Source organism: Paramisgurnus dabryanus, chromosome 15 (assembly GCF_030506205.2).
Source record: "Paramisgurnus dabryanus chromosome 15, PD_genome_1.1, whole genome shotgun sequence".
NCBI lineage: Eukaryota > Metazoa > Chordata > Actinopteri > Cypriniformes > Cobitidae > Paramisgurnus > Paramisgurnus dabryanus.
Genome location: NC_133351.1, coordinates 17386506 through 17401963, shown reverse-complemented (window position 1 = coordinate 17401963; position 15458 = coordinate 17386506). Strand labels below are relative to the sequence as shown.

At 38.9% G+C, this 15458-nt stretch overlaps 1 protein-coding gene across 10 annotated transcripts in view; it reads right to left on the bottom strand.

Annotated features, from left to right (window-relative positions):
- The window catches only part of stxbp5l (syntaxin binding protein 5L), a 167385-nt gene that overhangs the window by 135153 nt on the left and 16774 nt on the right, over nucleotides 1-15458 (bottom strand). For all 10 annotated transcript variants that reach the window (XM_065251620.2, XM_065251621.2, XM_065251624.2 and 7 more), the window contains exon 2: nucleotides 4878-4975. In XM_065251620.2, the coding sequence (XP_065107692.1) occupies nucleotides 4878-4975 (98 nt within the window). The remainder of the gene's footprint in view (nucleotides 1-4877; nucleotides 4976-15458) is intronic.

The following is a 15458-nucleotide window of genomic DNA, read 5'->3' as shown; positions in this document are numbered from 1 at the left end:
AAGGACCATTCAAGTACTTTCCAGGTCAAATACCCTCATATTCAAGGACTAAATGTGGGACACATTTTAGGTGAGAACAAGGTTACATCATGTTAACTTTTAAGATACATTGTTACAGTTCCCTTTCGAGGGAACTCACGCTGCGTCACTGCGGTGACACTTTAGGGACACCTCCGGAGGTAAGTGCGTCTGAATGTGTATATCAAATTCAACCAATGGTGAGGCTTAACGACAAAGACAGGGTGACGCAGGAGCCAGAAAGTATATCGCTATCTGAAATATTGCCAAAGATGGCGTTACAGGGACGCAGAAAGTATGGCAAGGGAGACGCAGCGTCTTGTTCCCTTCTCGGGGAACAACAGTTATATATGTAACCCGAGACTATGTAACTCAAACACAACTACGCAAAAAGGCATTTGGGTATAAATCAACATTGGCATACAAAAGATATAAGCATTTAAAGCGAACAGTTTAGCACATGTGCTTAAAAGGCTAGAAATGTTATTATATCCTACACTACACAGGGAATAATATGGATTTTTTCCAAAAATCTTCTTGCATAAAATAGATTCAAGCACTTTCAATGACCTGTATCTATGTATGTATATTTTCAAAAACTTCCCAGGGCCTTGAATCCCCCCAGATTCACAAACCTTCAAGGATTTCAAGGACCCGCGGGAACCCTGCAACTACTAATGTTAATGAATTAGAGGCTATTTTCAATAGTACTGTAAAAATGCAACCTACAGTACCTCATTGTACATAGTAACACACACACACATGCACACACACAACCTACAGTACCTCATTGTACATAGTAACACACACACACACACACACACACACACACACACATAATCAACTACAATATTCGATTTGGATTTGGTCCTCCAGACTATAATTGTCAGGATTACTTACTCCAGGTTAGAGTTCACATTCATTTGCACATAGACTATGCTACCTACACCCTATTGGTCGAGACGAAAGTTAACTTGAGTTTGTTCAGGCTGCGCTTCATCCTACAACATCTCTTTCTTTCCTCAAGTTCGGAATGACTTTATTGGATTAGTGTGACATTGATACTTTGTCTTCATTCATAGTGCAACCCGTGCAGCTTGCTGACTGCAGTAAAGTGAATGCCACACCGATCTCAGCCCCGCATGCTGCCACCCTGCCAAGATCTGCATCAACACACTCGCACACACAAACACGTGATATCAACAGAACCGGTCAGTATGGTGAGCTTCTTGCTTGTTTCAGCATGATGCCTATTTTTAAATACAGTATGCATCACTGTGTAACACCTTTCAGTCGCTGTAAAGAGATACTATTTTAATAGATTTACTAATCTTTTCTCATATGAACACACACACAGACACACTTTTGAGTCTTCCTCCATAAAAATGATTTGCAGACAGCGTATGCAGTGAGTGCACAAAAAGGTTGATAATCAATAGTGCAGTGTGAATGTTTAACTTTGGAGGCTCTCAATCAATACGGAGCTCTGAACAAGAACTAAATATACCATCCTGCCTGAGTTAGAGAGAAAAATAGAGAGAACGATCGAGAAATGACATCTGCGCAAAACGGCAAACAACACTAAACAAACATATTGAGTAAGCAGTATGAATACATTCATGTTATTAAACAAGCAACACAATGGTTTTATGACCTTATGCACAGTATGCCGTGGGTTCACAAACAGTTTGTTGTCAGATGACCCAGAAATGACTGCCAGTGAAGTCCAGCCCTCTTACTATTATGCGTCACTGACCAGTCACTAAACATCCTTAAATTTATCTCTTACTTTTTATAATTTTATATTGTGTATAATGTGTATTGCTATTTGTACAATGTGTGATTGAGGAGCCAAGATGCAAATAACTTAACGTTATTATAAAATGTTATTCTTAAAGTGCTGAATGATATTTAGGGATGTTCATATACAGTACTAAATATATTTTAATATGGCAAATACTGATTAAGACAATGATTTTTGCCTTTATTAACTCTTTCACCGCCAGTGACGAGATATCTCGTCAATTAAGAGAAAACGCTGCCCTGCCAATGACGAGATTTTCCATCTTTCCGCAATACCGCTATTATCCACCAGGTGGCCCTTCCGCAACTTTTTAAACCTGTAAGTATTGCCCTATGGCAAGCTGCTGCATGCCCGTGTCTGTTTTAAAGATCGCTCTGAATGGGATCTCTATGAAAAGTCTGTCACAAAAATTGAATTATCTCTGCTTTTTGCTCAAAATGTGGTGTTTTTGCAGAAACCTACCCATATTCAAAAGCTGATTACAAAAGAACCACTGAAGGAAGGATGAAACGTTTTTTTTTGTTTAAAAGCAGAGAGTCTGTTCTTTCATTTGGTATATTGTATGTTTATATATTTAAAGAAGAACGTTTTCTGGAAGGCATTAAACTTTGGTGAAAATCATGAAAAACGCTGGTGCTGGCAACTTTTTTTTTAAACGCTGGCGGTGAAAGAGTTAAAGGAGCCAGACAGTCACAAAACAGGTGTACGAGAAGAACAGCCCAAAGGAAGAGAGTCATGCTTTCACAGTTAAGTAACACTATCCACAATTATCTTCAGTAATGACAGATTTATAATTAGCAGATTCATAAAAAGCTAATTCACTTTGATGCAATATCATCACGCTATCTGTCTCTCACTCCTTACTTTACTCTGGCCTTCATTCTTTTATCTGTCTGCTATACCAACGACCATCATTTCTGGCCTTCTTATCTCTCTATTTCCTGTTGGGTTTGTCTCTATCTCTCTCTGCACATTGACTTTGCTATATTCTACAATGAAGATGCTTATAATGACCTGATAAAAAGCACGATCATTGAGGAGAAATTAAAGCATTTAACACAGCCATGTTGCTTTTGCGGCAAGTGTTTTCAAATAACAAAACACTCCAGAAACTTTAGATTGGAGTAATATTTCCTCATGCAGCTCAGGGAATAAATTCCACATGCTGCAAATCAGATAAGACAGTTCTTTTGAAGTCTTTTTGTATCTTTTAAACAGTGAACCTTCTCTCTTGTGAATTTATATTAATGGGACTCCACTTTTTTGAAAATATGCTCATTTTCCAGCTCCCCTAGAGTTAAACATTAGATTTTTACTGTTTTGGAATCCATTCAGCTGATATCCAGGGTCTGGTTGTACCAATTTTAGCATAGCTTAGCATAATACATTGAATCTGATGAGGCCATTAGCATCGCGCTAAAAAATAACTAAAGATTTTTAATATTTTTCCTATTTAAAACTTGACTCTTCTGTAGTTACACTGTGTAATAAGACAGAAAATTAAAAGTTGCAATTTTCTAGGCCGATAAGGTGATATTACGCACTGCCTGAAAATAGTCCCATTGGTTACTTTCAATAGCAGGGGACTATTTTCAGGTGCTGCATAATATCATTTCGCATGCTGCAGCAATGGTACGGCAGCAAAGTCCTTGATTATTACGCCAGAATGAGAGTATAGTCCTAGCCATATCTGCCTAGAAAATCGCAACTTTTAATTTTCTGTCGGTCTTCGTACACAATTTAACTACAGAAGAGTCAAGTTTTAAAGGGACCATGGCATGAAAGTCTGACTTTTTCCATGTTTAAGTGCTATAATTGGGTCCCGTGCTTCTATCAACCTAGAAAATGTGAAAAAGATCAACCCAGTAACTTAGTTTTGGTAGACCATTCTCTACAAGCACATGAAAAAATAGGTCGTTGAAATTTGGCTCTCCTTATGACGTCATAAGGAGCTCTTATTGTAATAATACCACCCCTTAAGCTGCACTATCCCACCACAGCACTGCCATTTAGTGCAGAGAAAAGCATTTTAATTGCAGCAAACCACCATCATTGTGATTAGTGTTCGAATTTCATCAGCTCATTTGCATTTTAAAGGACACACCGCAAAACGGCACATTTCTGCACACACCTACAAAGTGGCAATTTTAACATGCTATAATAAATTATTTATATGGTATTTTGAGCTAAAATCTCACATATGTTCTCTGGGGACACCAAAGATTTATTTGACATCTTAAAAAAGTATTGTGCCATGGCCCCTTTAAACAGGAAAAATATTGAAACTCTGATTATTTTTTAGCGCGACGCTAATGGCCTTATCAGATTCAATGAATTATGCTAAGCTATGCTAAAAGTGGTACTGCCAGATGCGGAGATCAGCTGAATGGATTCCTAAAAAAATCAAATGTTTAACTGTAGGGGAGCTGAAAAATGAGCAAAGTGAATGACAAAAGTGTAGTGTTCCTTTAAGTTTCTTTGTATTGGTACCGTATTAGGCCTACTTCTTGCTCATAATTAGACCCAGACATTTAGGCTTTTGCATTTTCAGCACTAATTTAATATAAGTATTTCACTTCTGTCAAAAATAAGATGATGACATTAACCAAATGCTCTCTGCACATTTTATATGTCCATCGAATTCTTTTTCTAAATCTGTTTAATCCCAGCCTCAGGGCATTCAGTAATACCGGTTTGCTGGCAGAATCCATTAAGAGTCTGATAAAAAATATATAGAATTTGTTATAAAAGGCTAATATTGTGACCAGTTATGATATTGCTTAACCAACACTGTGATTATCTATGTCTGCATCTTTCTCTCTCTCTCTATATCTCATTTACAACAATAACAAATTCCTAACTGCATGCAGCGATTCCTGAGGGAGGCCATCAAATGGTCTCAAACCCTCTTTGCCATAGGGAGCTCTTTAAAGCAATGAAACATGACAGCATTATACCTTACCTCAAACAGCTATCCCAAAAGCCACCTCAAAGTCTCAACATTACGCTGTGGAGAAAATACTGTGGTGCTGGATCACGTTTGGCAAAAGGATACAGCCGTACTCCTCCAGAACGAGAGCCAATGGCAAGAATCTTCTGCACCGGGTCAAACGCTAAAGCTGTGGGCTGACAAGGGAATCCATGACGCACCGTCTAGAATGAAGGAAAAACGACAGAAAACAATTCAGAGAAAACATTGTATAAAACTTCTGAAAACAGACCAGCGGTATCGAGTATAAAATGTATACCCTGAATGCTCTGTAAGTTGCTTTGGATAAAAGGCATAAGCAATGAATAATTGAAGACGGGTCACTGAACTATTCGAAAATAATGCACACCTAAGGTGGTAATGCGGCACCAGGCGAAGTGGAGTGCTGTTACAAGGCGGATGTGCATTATTTTCAAATAATTTATGAATTATTAAACTTATATAACGGTTACCACAGACATTGCTAATACATTGTTCTAGTGGTTATTTTAAGACATTTGACAGGTCAGGTGTGCGTTTATCGAAAAATCATGCATACCCATAGAACATTTCTCAGCCATGTGGTATAAACATAAATATATTCATCGTATACCCTTTAAATTAAAACATTTATGTAAAAATGTTTCATGTTGACCTACTGTAATATGGCATTATACTGGCCATTGTAAATTGACTGCTGCAATTAATACTGTCAACCACCAACTGCTTCTCTTTCCTTCAGCAGAGATGGGCTTGTCCAGATTTGCAAATTCATTGTATGTTTACCATCTGTGTAACAGTGGGTACAAAGTCATTTGAAGTGAATATAACTTGCTTCTTCACCACCTGTGAAGCTGGATCCTGCTATAGAAAGCACTGGGACTTTTCCCACTAGGCTTGTGTCCATCTGTTAAAACCAAATGTATATACACTATAAATATCCAAAGATTAAGATGGGAGAAGAAGGTACGTCATTAGCCCTGCCGCAGTGACAGAATCCTGGCACAAGTGGCGTAGCCAGCGCATACCGTAGGTCTGCCCAGTTCATAGACATGTACACCCCACTGCTGCAGTTTTACAGGATTGTGCCCACTTTTAGTTTTGTTTCTACGCAAATTTTACCCAGCTGCTCTTTCCCCCCCTTACTCTGCTTCTGATGCTTTCTGTCTGAACACTAAATAAAGGCTATCAACGGCTGGAAGCCAAACATGATCTGGTATTGATGTAATGTTGATTGCACCATACAGAACAGGTCAGGTTAATCAAGTACTAGAGTTGATTATTTGATTTAATCACTGAATCTTGCTGACAACAGCCCAGTTTCCATCTGATTCCCACTATTTTATGCTGTAGCTCTGTTCTCAAATCCATTGAGCATAAATGGGCAACATCCTTACTTAAACGAATAGGATTCTGCACATGAAGTGTACATTAAACTGATTGGTGATGCATTCCTTATTTGCTACAGAAAAATAAATTGAATAGATTACGAGTGTTATCTATGAAACATGCAGTGTTGCCTTGGTGAAACAGCAATCCTTTACAGACTACAATGGGACAGCAAGGCAGCTCACTGGGTTTAGAAACAAAGCACATCTACTGTACAATCTCAGTAAAGATCTCAGCATTTCTTTTTGGCAACCTGCTGACTACTCAAGCTTAACTTCATCAAAACAGAGCTCCCTAACCTATAGCCAACGGCTACACTACTCAGTCTCTGAACTATCTTACAAAATCTGTGTTCAACACTGTGACAGCGGCCTAAATGGCAAATTTATAATCCACAAATGGTTAAAGGGTATGGATAGTGTTTACTCAAGAGGAAACATTTATATCCCATTCATGCATTTGGCAGATGCATTTTAGCTATTATCACAACTTGGATACTCTTATGCTGCGTTAACACCAACCGCGTTTCAGGCGTCAAAACCGCGTCTTCCGCGCCTAGTTTGCCGCTTGAACAGTTTGAATGCATTCGCGCGTGTAGAGCAAAGTAGACGCGTGGAAACAGTGGGCATTTGACGCGCGTCAGAGGCAAAAACCGCTTCTTGTGGGAGGGGCAAGTGCTATGCGGTTGTCTGTTTGCAGGATGGCTGATGTTGATCAGCAGCAAGCAGGCTCCTGATTGGTTAATGCAGTATGAAAATCGGTTTTCAACTCGGGCGTCAGCCGCAAATTTGCGTCAAAGCAAAATGCACAAAAAGCACCATTCGCACTTACCACGCCATTCGCGTGAATGAGGCGGAATTGCGTCTACCGTGCCAAACGCCTCATCTGCGCCGCAAGACCTCCAGACGCGCGTCAATGCATCTTCACATTGACTTAACATTGGAACTACACCTCTACCGCGGCTGGTGTAAACGCAGCATTACTGTAAATTGAAAAACAAATTGCTGCCTTAAAGTTTTAACCAAAGTGTTAGGTGTTTGTAACCCAATAAATAATTGTATTTTCTTTGAATTTGACAGTAGCCTTTTTGTCGCCGCAAACATACACACACCCTGAAACGTACCGAAACCGTAACCCTAAACTGTGACACAAACCGAACCGTGAGTAATTTGAACCGTTGCACCCCTACTTGCTTCATAGCTGATCAAAGTTTTATGTAAATATTTTTTAAATTGTTTAACGATATTACAAGTACACACTTTACACGTTTGAACTGGAATCCCCTTAAACTCTATTTATCCAGCAAAGTCAGTTGGTGGACACTAAATCCCAGGCCCATTTCTATAACGATTTACTTCTTCCCCATCTTCCAAAACAAACATTTTCCTTCTAACTATGTGTGATCTCTGTACTCAGTTAACCTGGTAAAGATCCAAGGGTTTTGTTTAACTTGATACTCAGCAATGTACTGTAAAAGCAGGTGCTGTCCACAACCATCACTTCTGAAAGCATGCAACAAGAGCCATCCACAGCCTGTGTGTCTGCGCTAGTGTGCTGGCGCCAATCACCACAGATGGTGCTGAAATCCATCACACATGCGACTCCAGAGCTGTGACGCAAATTGTGACATTGTCCAAATAATCAATTGAATTAGAAATGGTTCAGCGGATTAGTGTACAGTAGGGTGTTACAAATTTAAGACGTCCACAAGGTAATATTTTATGTGACTTACTGCATGTGTCTCATTCTCTCATCTTTTGTTTATTTCGCTGCATGTAAAATCACCTTTTGCGCACTCTCTCTCAATCACTTCCCCCCATTTTCTTTTTTTTTTGGCTCCCTTATGGACATGCATTCATCAATAATTCATCTGCATGGCTCTGGACTGATGCAAGCAAGTACTGGATGAATGAGCAGGATGGAGTGATCACAAAAGCAGGAAAGAGAGAAAGAAAGAGAGAGAGAGAGAAATGATCCATCCGTGGCTATTAAGCAGGAACAGAGCTGTGACGGAAACCACTGTCACGTTTAAATTCTCTCGACTTGTGACTGCGCCTGCAGGTTTATTGTCTGATTATGCAGAGGTTCGGAGCCTATGGTACTTCTGCATGGGCGTGGCTGTGTTCGCTGTTCAGTGAGTCTGTATGTGTGTATGTGTGTGTGTGTGTTGCCTTATCTTCTCTATTAATCAAACGAGTGCTAATGAATGCCTCAGCGTATGGATTTTTATTCAGTGCTCTGCTTTATTGCAGACCATTTAGGCATCCCCCTCCCATTCCCTCTTCATCGCTTGCTCTGTCTCTGTATCTCTCTCTCTCTATCTCTCTTGTTCACTCTCTCTCTTACACCGATATGAGCTGCTGTCTTCACAGTTTAGCTATTCAATTTCTCCATCTTATTTCTACAACTCTATACTGTTCTGCTATCCTAAGAGGGAGTTCACACAGAAACCCTTTCTCCCAATATATTCACTTCCTTTTTAGCATCTTCTCAAAATTCAATTTCCGGCTGCCACAAACAAACGTCTGCTACAAGTTGAAAGTGAAACAAGACAATCATGTTCTCCTGCAAACACGCGCAGATGCACAGACATATGCATGCACACTCACAGCTTTCCATAAACCGACACGGTCACACCACACGTCTGGCTGTCACAACCCTGCAAAAAGTTGTGTTAATGTCGAGAATCAGAAGAACAGGCCCACATATGCCGCATTGCCTTACAAGAGTGCATGTTTGGGAATGTCTCTGCGTGCCGTAGCAAGCTTCTTACTAAAGATCAAACCTCAAATAAACCTCCTCTCCCCCATTCTTACTGTTTCACCCAGTCATTCATAGTAGCGATAAACTGTAAAAGCTTCTTCATGCTGAACACGTTGGTCTATCTGCTCTGCTCTGAAATATGTACTTCCAGAAGTATGTAATGTAATTTCAAAATGCAGACAGGAATTTAATACTTCCAGTAATACCATGATATGTCCTGCACCCTAAACTTCTGTTAGTAACAGACTAATGGCATCATCAAAATGAAAGACTTTGAGGCTACTACATTAACAGGGTAAACTTCTTAATAGGAGGGGTACAAATTTTACTCTAATGTTTACTGCAAATACTGTATATAGGGCCCTATGATTTCCACAATGTGAAAAATGCGGACGGAACCACAGAATCCAAGCATAAAAATGAAATTTACTGTATAATGCAGAATGGCACCCAATTCTGCAAAATTTGCATTTAGTTATTTTTAAAAACTCATTATAACTCATTTTCAAATGCTAGTTTATTGTTTCATTAATCAGCAAATGACAGAAATACACGGAAACACTTTTGTGTAATGTTGGACATACTGTAATGAAAGCATTGCAAACAATGACAAGTGTTGCCTCATCAGAGTGCAGGCAGGTTTTCGTCAAAGCCCGGAACACAGTATAGTCTAGAGTAGTGTTGCTTTCGTCAACGAAAAGTATGACGAAATATAGTCGTCAACGAACCTTTTTCACGTGACGAAAACGAGACGAGACGTAACGAAAATGCTGGTCATGTGACGATGACTATAATAAAATGTATAATGCAATATTGTTGACGAATAAAAACGAGACTAAAAGTGGTTTACAAAATAAAAACTAAGCTAAAATGTCTCTTCATTTTCGTTGACCAAAACGAGACGAGACGAAATGTTATAACGTTATTTCGTCTTTTACCCATCTCAGCATCTCCGCGCCCCACCACCTGACTGCAGGTGATCGCCTGTGTTGTTGGCGCTGCGTAGATCAATCAAAACATGAAAGTACCGCGAGAGTGAGTAGAAAGCATGCGGAGCAGTCTGCTCTCGCGATGCTTTGATATCATACGCCTCCATTTGCACGTTAATGGGCATTTCAAACAGTGTACGCGGCAACCGCGAGACATGCGGAAAGCGGAGAAACGGGGGCGGTTACAGAGGTGAAGCGGAGTTGGTCCACAAGCCTTGCTCGTGCACCTAAGATCCTTTTACGGACACGACTCTTCATGGCAGTCGCTGTTGAAGATAAACACATTTCCACTAAATGCTGCACAAAACGCTTCCACTGCATGAGAGAAGCTGTAGCCACGCGGCGATTCCGACCGGGAAGATGCAGCATTCTGGCTCCAAATGTAAAAGAAAAGTCCAAAATAAATCCCGTGCATCACTTTCAGGTCAGTTCAACAAGCCTGTTAAAATGTAAAGCTTTGATTGCTGACACCACCAGTATAACAATGTACAAATTTATATCATGTAACAGTTGTTTAAATGACATTGTGCTGCGTTGCGTTTTGAAACATTGTAAATATATCTATGCTAAAGACATTCGTTGTTTTGTATATGCTTAATAACTACACTTATTTATTATTTAAATAAACAAAACATACTTCGCTGAATACTTGAGTATTAAATCAATCAAACATCTGTACTGTTGAGAACGTACAGATGCAGAAAAATAAACTATAATAATATATAATTACATATATATGATTGTAGTTTGTGCTGCTTTCAAAATACAATTATAAATGTTAACAGTAGCATATTTCTATTCTCACACATACTATAGTTGTGTGTGACCCATTTGACCTTGTGTGTGTGTGTGTGTGTGTGCGTGCGTGCGTGCGTGCGTGCGTGCGTGTGTGTGTTTGCTTAGACTACTTTTGTTTTGATTATGTAGACTTTTATGTAGACTCTTACGAACAGTCAAGTCACTCACTCAGAGAATAGTAAAATAAATATCTATTCAAATCAGAGCATCTTCCATGTCTGGAATGGATGTATTCTTGGGTCTATAAGGTAACAATAATATAACTTTTGTTTGAAATGGGTTTGGCTAAAAGAAAATATTGTTTTGTCTATAATACTATTAGGTCATTATACTATATGGGTTAAATAGAATGCATTACTAAAAAGAGACTAAATACAATTTCACTGACTAAAACTAGACTAAAATGTCATCAGTTTTCGTCGACTAAAACTAGACTAAAATAGTAATGGATAAGTCTGACTAAAATAAGACTAAAATGGCAAGAATTTTAGTCGACTAAAACTTGACTAGACTAAAAAGAGTATGACGTGACTAAAACTAATAAAAACTAAAATGACAGCTTGACACAAAGACTAGACTAAAACTAAAATGAAAACAGGCTGCCAAAAACAACACTAGTCTAAAGGCACAGTATACTTTCTTCCCACGTCCACCTTGCTCGCACACACGTCCACACAACGCAACGCTCTTCACATCTAACTATTACCTGCGTGCATAGCTTGTATATGTTCCTCAGACATGAGGGCTCATATCCAAAGAGCGCATACAGGAGCATCACCACCAGCAGTCAACACACGCAAGTGATCGCTGAACTAAGTTTTCTTTCTTGTTTAAGTGAACATAAACAGATGGATGTTTATCAGTATAATGAAACAATGCAGTCTGTTTTGGGTCTTAAAGTGACAGTAGCCTGCTGCTTTCTTTGTCAGAAATGTTCATTACACACCAAAAATGAAAATCACTCACTTCTCTTAACTAAACAACTTCGGCTGCTGTACATTTAATTCATACAGTGAGGACAGTGTTTTATTTGTATTTATTGCTAAAGTTAAATCAGATTGTTGACAGACAATTTCATAACTAATATATTTACATTTAATACAGATGCCTGAAAGAAGATCAAGATGAGTATAGACTTATGATTAAAAGAAAAAAAAACGAAACATTCGGTTGCTTGTCAATAGCATGCTTGTAGTGACAGACAAAATACATCAGCCTATAATTTTAAATAAAACTTTCAATAAATTGTTGTTAAATTGTATTTGTTTAATGATTTCAGTTCAATTAAACTTAACCATTTAAACAAGAATCATAAAAAATTTAAACTTAAACATGGAATTTAAGAATAAAAAAAACGGAAAACACGGAATTTAAGAAAAAATAAAACAGAATTTGGGGAAAAAAATAAATGGATTTCATAGGGCCCTATTAGAGGTGTCACGATTCTATTACATTTCGATTCTAAGTTCACGGTTTCAATTCCATTCTCGATTTTTACCTTTTTTTTAAAAAAAACAGGTTGTTATTCCATTTTTAGACTTTGTGAAATATAATATCTGACCTGGAACCCGGAGATGCCCTGCCATGTAACGAAACTTCCTGTCAGATGAACATCTGTCGGTACCTTGCACCTTTAAAACGCACTTTTATTACCGTCAGACGAGATTGTGAGACTATACCCCAATAAGTCATGTTTAAATGTTTTCATAACTCCTAAGCAACTGAAATAAGTTGTTCTGAAACTTAAACTGATCTCAGTTCGGAGAAACGACTGGTCCTATCACAGACGCCGCTCTGCTGTGCACGTGTGCATGCTCTGACTGAATTCAGGTGAAGGCGGGAGGCGCGTGATGTTTTTGTTTCCCATGTAAAGAGCAGCTCACGTAGTGTCTCCTGGTGGAATGAACTCAACTTAAAGAGGCCCTTCCACATAAAACCGTTTTTACTTGTATTTTTTGATATGTGTTAGGTCCATATATGTTTGTGTTGTGTCGTGAATGTGAAAATTAACTTCCACCTCCTCTGTCAGCTCTAGCCACTGAAAAGAAATAAGCGGAGAAATCAGGTCAGTTAGAAAAGCTGATCAGTGTGACGTGGAATTTACTATTCATGAGCTCTTCAATTTGAGACCGCGCCCACATAATACGTGTAGTTCATTGAGTTTTCATAACAAGTTACAGCAATGATGGCTAAACGTCAACCGTACCGTATTCGGGCCATTGTTTTTGTCGAGAGACATTATCCCTATTAAACGAGGGAAACATAACTTTTGCTACATGTTTGGATGTTCAGAAGAACGCTGTATTTGAAGAGGGACTGCGATTAAAAAGCAATGTTCCTCAATCAATATCGGATCCGGACAGAGTGGCGCAGCTTATGTGAGTAAAACACTTTGGTCCTATGTGTCACAGTGGCGGCCGGTGACTTCTCTTCCGAGGCACGCGAATTTACGCGAATTCATGCTGCACATGCTTTGATAGGGTTTATGATAAAAGACACGCGTGTGTGTGAGTAAAACACTTTAGCACTTTAGTGTGTGTCAAAAGGGTTTATGATAAAATATGTGTGTGTAAGAAAGACACTGTGTCTTAAAGGGACACAAGGCAGCATTTTTATGTTAATAAATCATCTTCGTAAGTCGGTATATGGTTAAATGACTCATTACATGACGAATGAAGACTCTCTCGCCCGCCCCTACCGTCTGTAGGAAGAATACCCCACTTGCAAGTTCGCTGTATCCGACCCGGTGTCCTTCAGTCTCGTATAGTCTTAGATATAGAACGCATTTACTCCCAGACACTAGGGGGAGCTAGTAGACAAATAATACTCAGACTTGCCTTGTGTGCCTTTAAGACACTCACTTAACATTAAACTGATTACACATGAGATTAAATAAGTATTGAAAGTTAGTTTGACTACGAAAAACTGTTATCCAATCATAGCAGTGGGCGTTTACTTCCAAGTCGTCACTGCGGCCAGCCCATCAAAACGGATCATTTCCCGAACCAGCCTCAAAACCAGGGTACAAAATGGCCTATTACTTATTACTTGTAATGTTTTTAGATGTAAAAACCATGCAAACATCATGAGTAGACCTCAGACAACAGTATAAAACAATAAAAACGACAGAGAAGGGGGAACCTTTAAAAATGCAGTGTGTAATTTTTAAAAGGATCTCTTGACAGAAATGCAAAATAATATACAAAACTATATTATAAGGGATGTATAAAGACCTTTCATAATGAACTGTTATGTGCTTATTACCTTAGAATGAGACGTTTTTATCTACATACACCGAGGGTCCCATTACATGGAAGTCGCCGTTTTGGGCTGTCATGTTTTTACAGAAGCACTTAACGGACAACATTTTTTTACTAAGTTGTCGAAGATGACATATTTGTCCAGTGGTGGCTACCATAGCCTCTCTATGTGTTTCAAAAGTTAGGGGTTAGCAGTGGACTGAGCCGTTGGTTGCAATTCTCAACCTCACCACTAGATGCCGCTAAATTTTACACACTGCACCTATAAACAACCCAGCTTTGTTTGATAGATTGGCAAAATTCCCAATGAAACAGGAAGCGTTTAGTTTACCTCACAATTTAGAATCTAGAATAAAAGCTGAAGTGCAGAATGATGTCATAAAAATCATTGATCCATATCTGCGGAGTAAGAGACCATAAGTTTTAAAAATGCTTATAATATCGAATTGTGATTTTTTTTTCAATGTTTTGGAGCACACTGGTCTGTACATAACTTTAATGCTAAAATATTCATAGTAAAAGACAAAAAGATCAATTTTGATTTTATGGGGACTTTAAAAGACGATTTAGAGCACATTTACACCTGGCATTTAGATGCATTTTAGTTGATCGGATCACAAGTGGACGAGAGAGACACATGTTCGTTTACACCTAGTGTTTTAATCCGTCCCCTGTTGACGCACACTAATATTATGTGAGTACTCCTGCTTATGTGTTTTGTACATTATGTTTTCTCAGGGTTTTCTCAGATATTTCTGAGCAATTGATAAAATGAGCTTGCACAACTTTCACATGCAATATAAAACAAAAAAGAAAGAGGCAGAGAGCAGCCACATGTGTTTTATCCATAACAGTCTAAAGACCGCACCGAACACTTTGGGTTCGCACAATAAGTCAGATCCGATGGAAAAACATTATGTGCTGGATATATCCCACATTAGATCAGTAGGCTGAGAGTAGGCAGTCTTTTATGACCATTCAAACACATTCAACCACATGAGTGTCTACACCACAAAAGCAATCCGGTTGAATGCGTTTTCGACTATCTCTGAATGTGGTTGAAAGTGGATGTGCTCAGAATGATTCACACCCCGTTAACTAGGGCTGGGCTGGGCGATATATATCAGGGGATTGTCATGCGCATCTCGTCAGTAAAGCCAGTTCCTTGATTAGTAGTAAATAGCCATCAGCTGCTTTTAGATGGAGCGGCATTTACTACAAAGAGCCGTAGTTCGCTGACAAACGGGGAAATTTCGCATTAATTATCAAGGACGTATCCCCTGCGATAATTAATGCGATATGCGGTATTCAATATATCGCCCAGCCCTACCGTTAAACACCTGAATATAGCGTTGTACACTGATTGACCAAATCGCATCTTAATACCAGGTATAAACAGGGCCTTAGACAATTTAACAGATCAGGTAACAAGACTTTGTTTTCACCTAAGCATTCATTCAAGCGTTTTA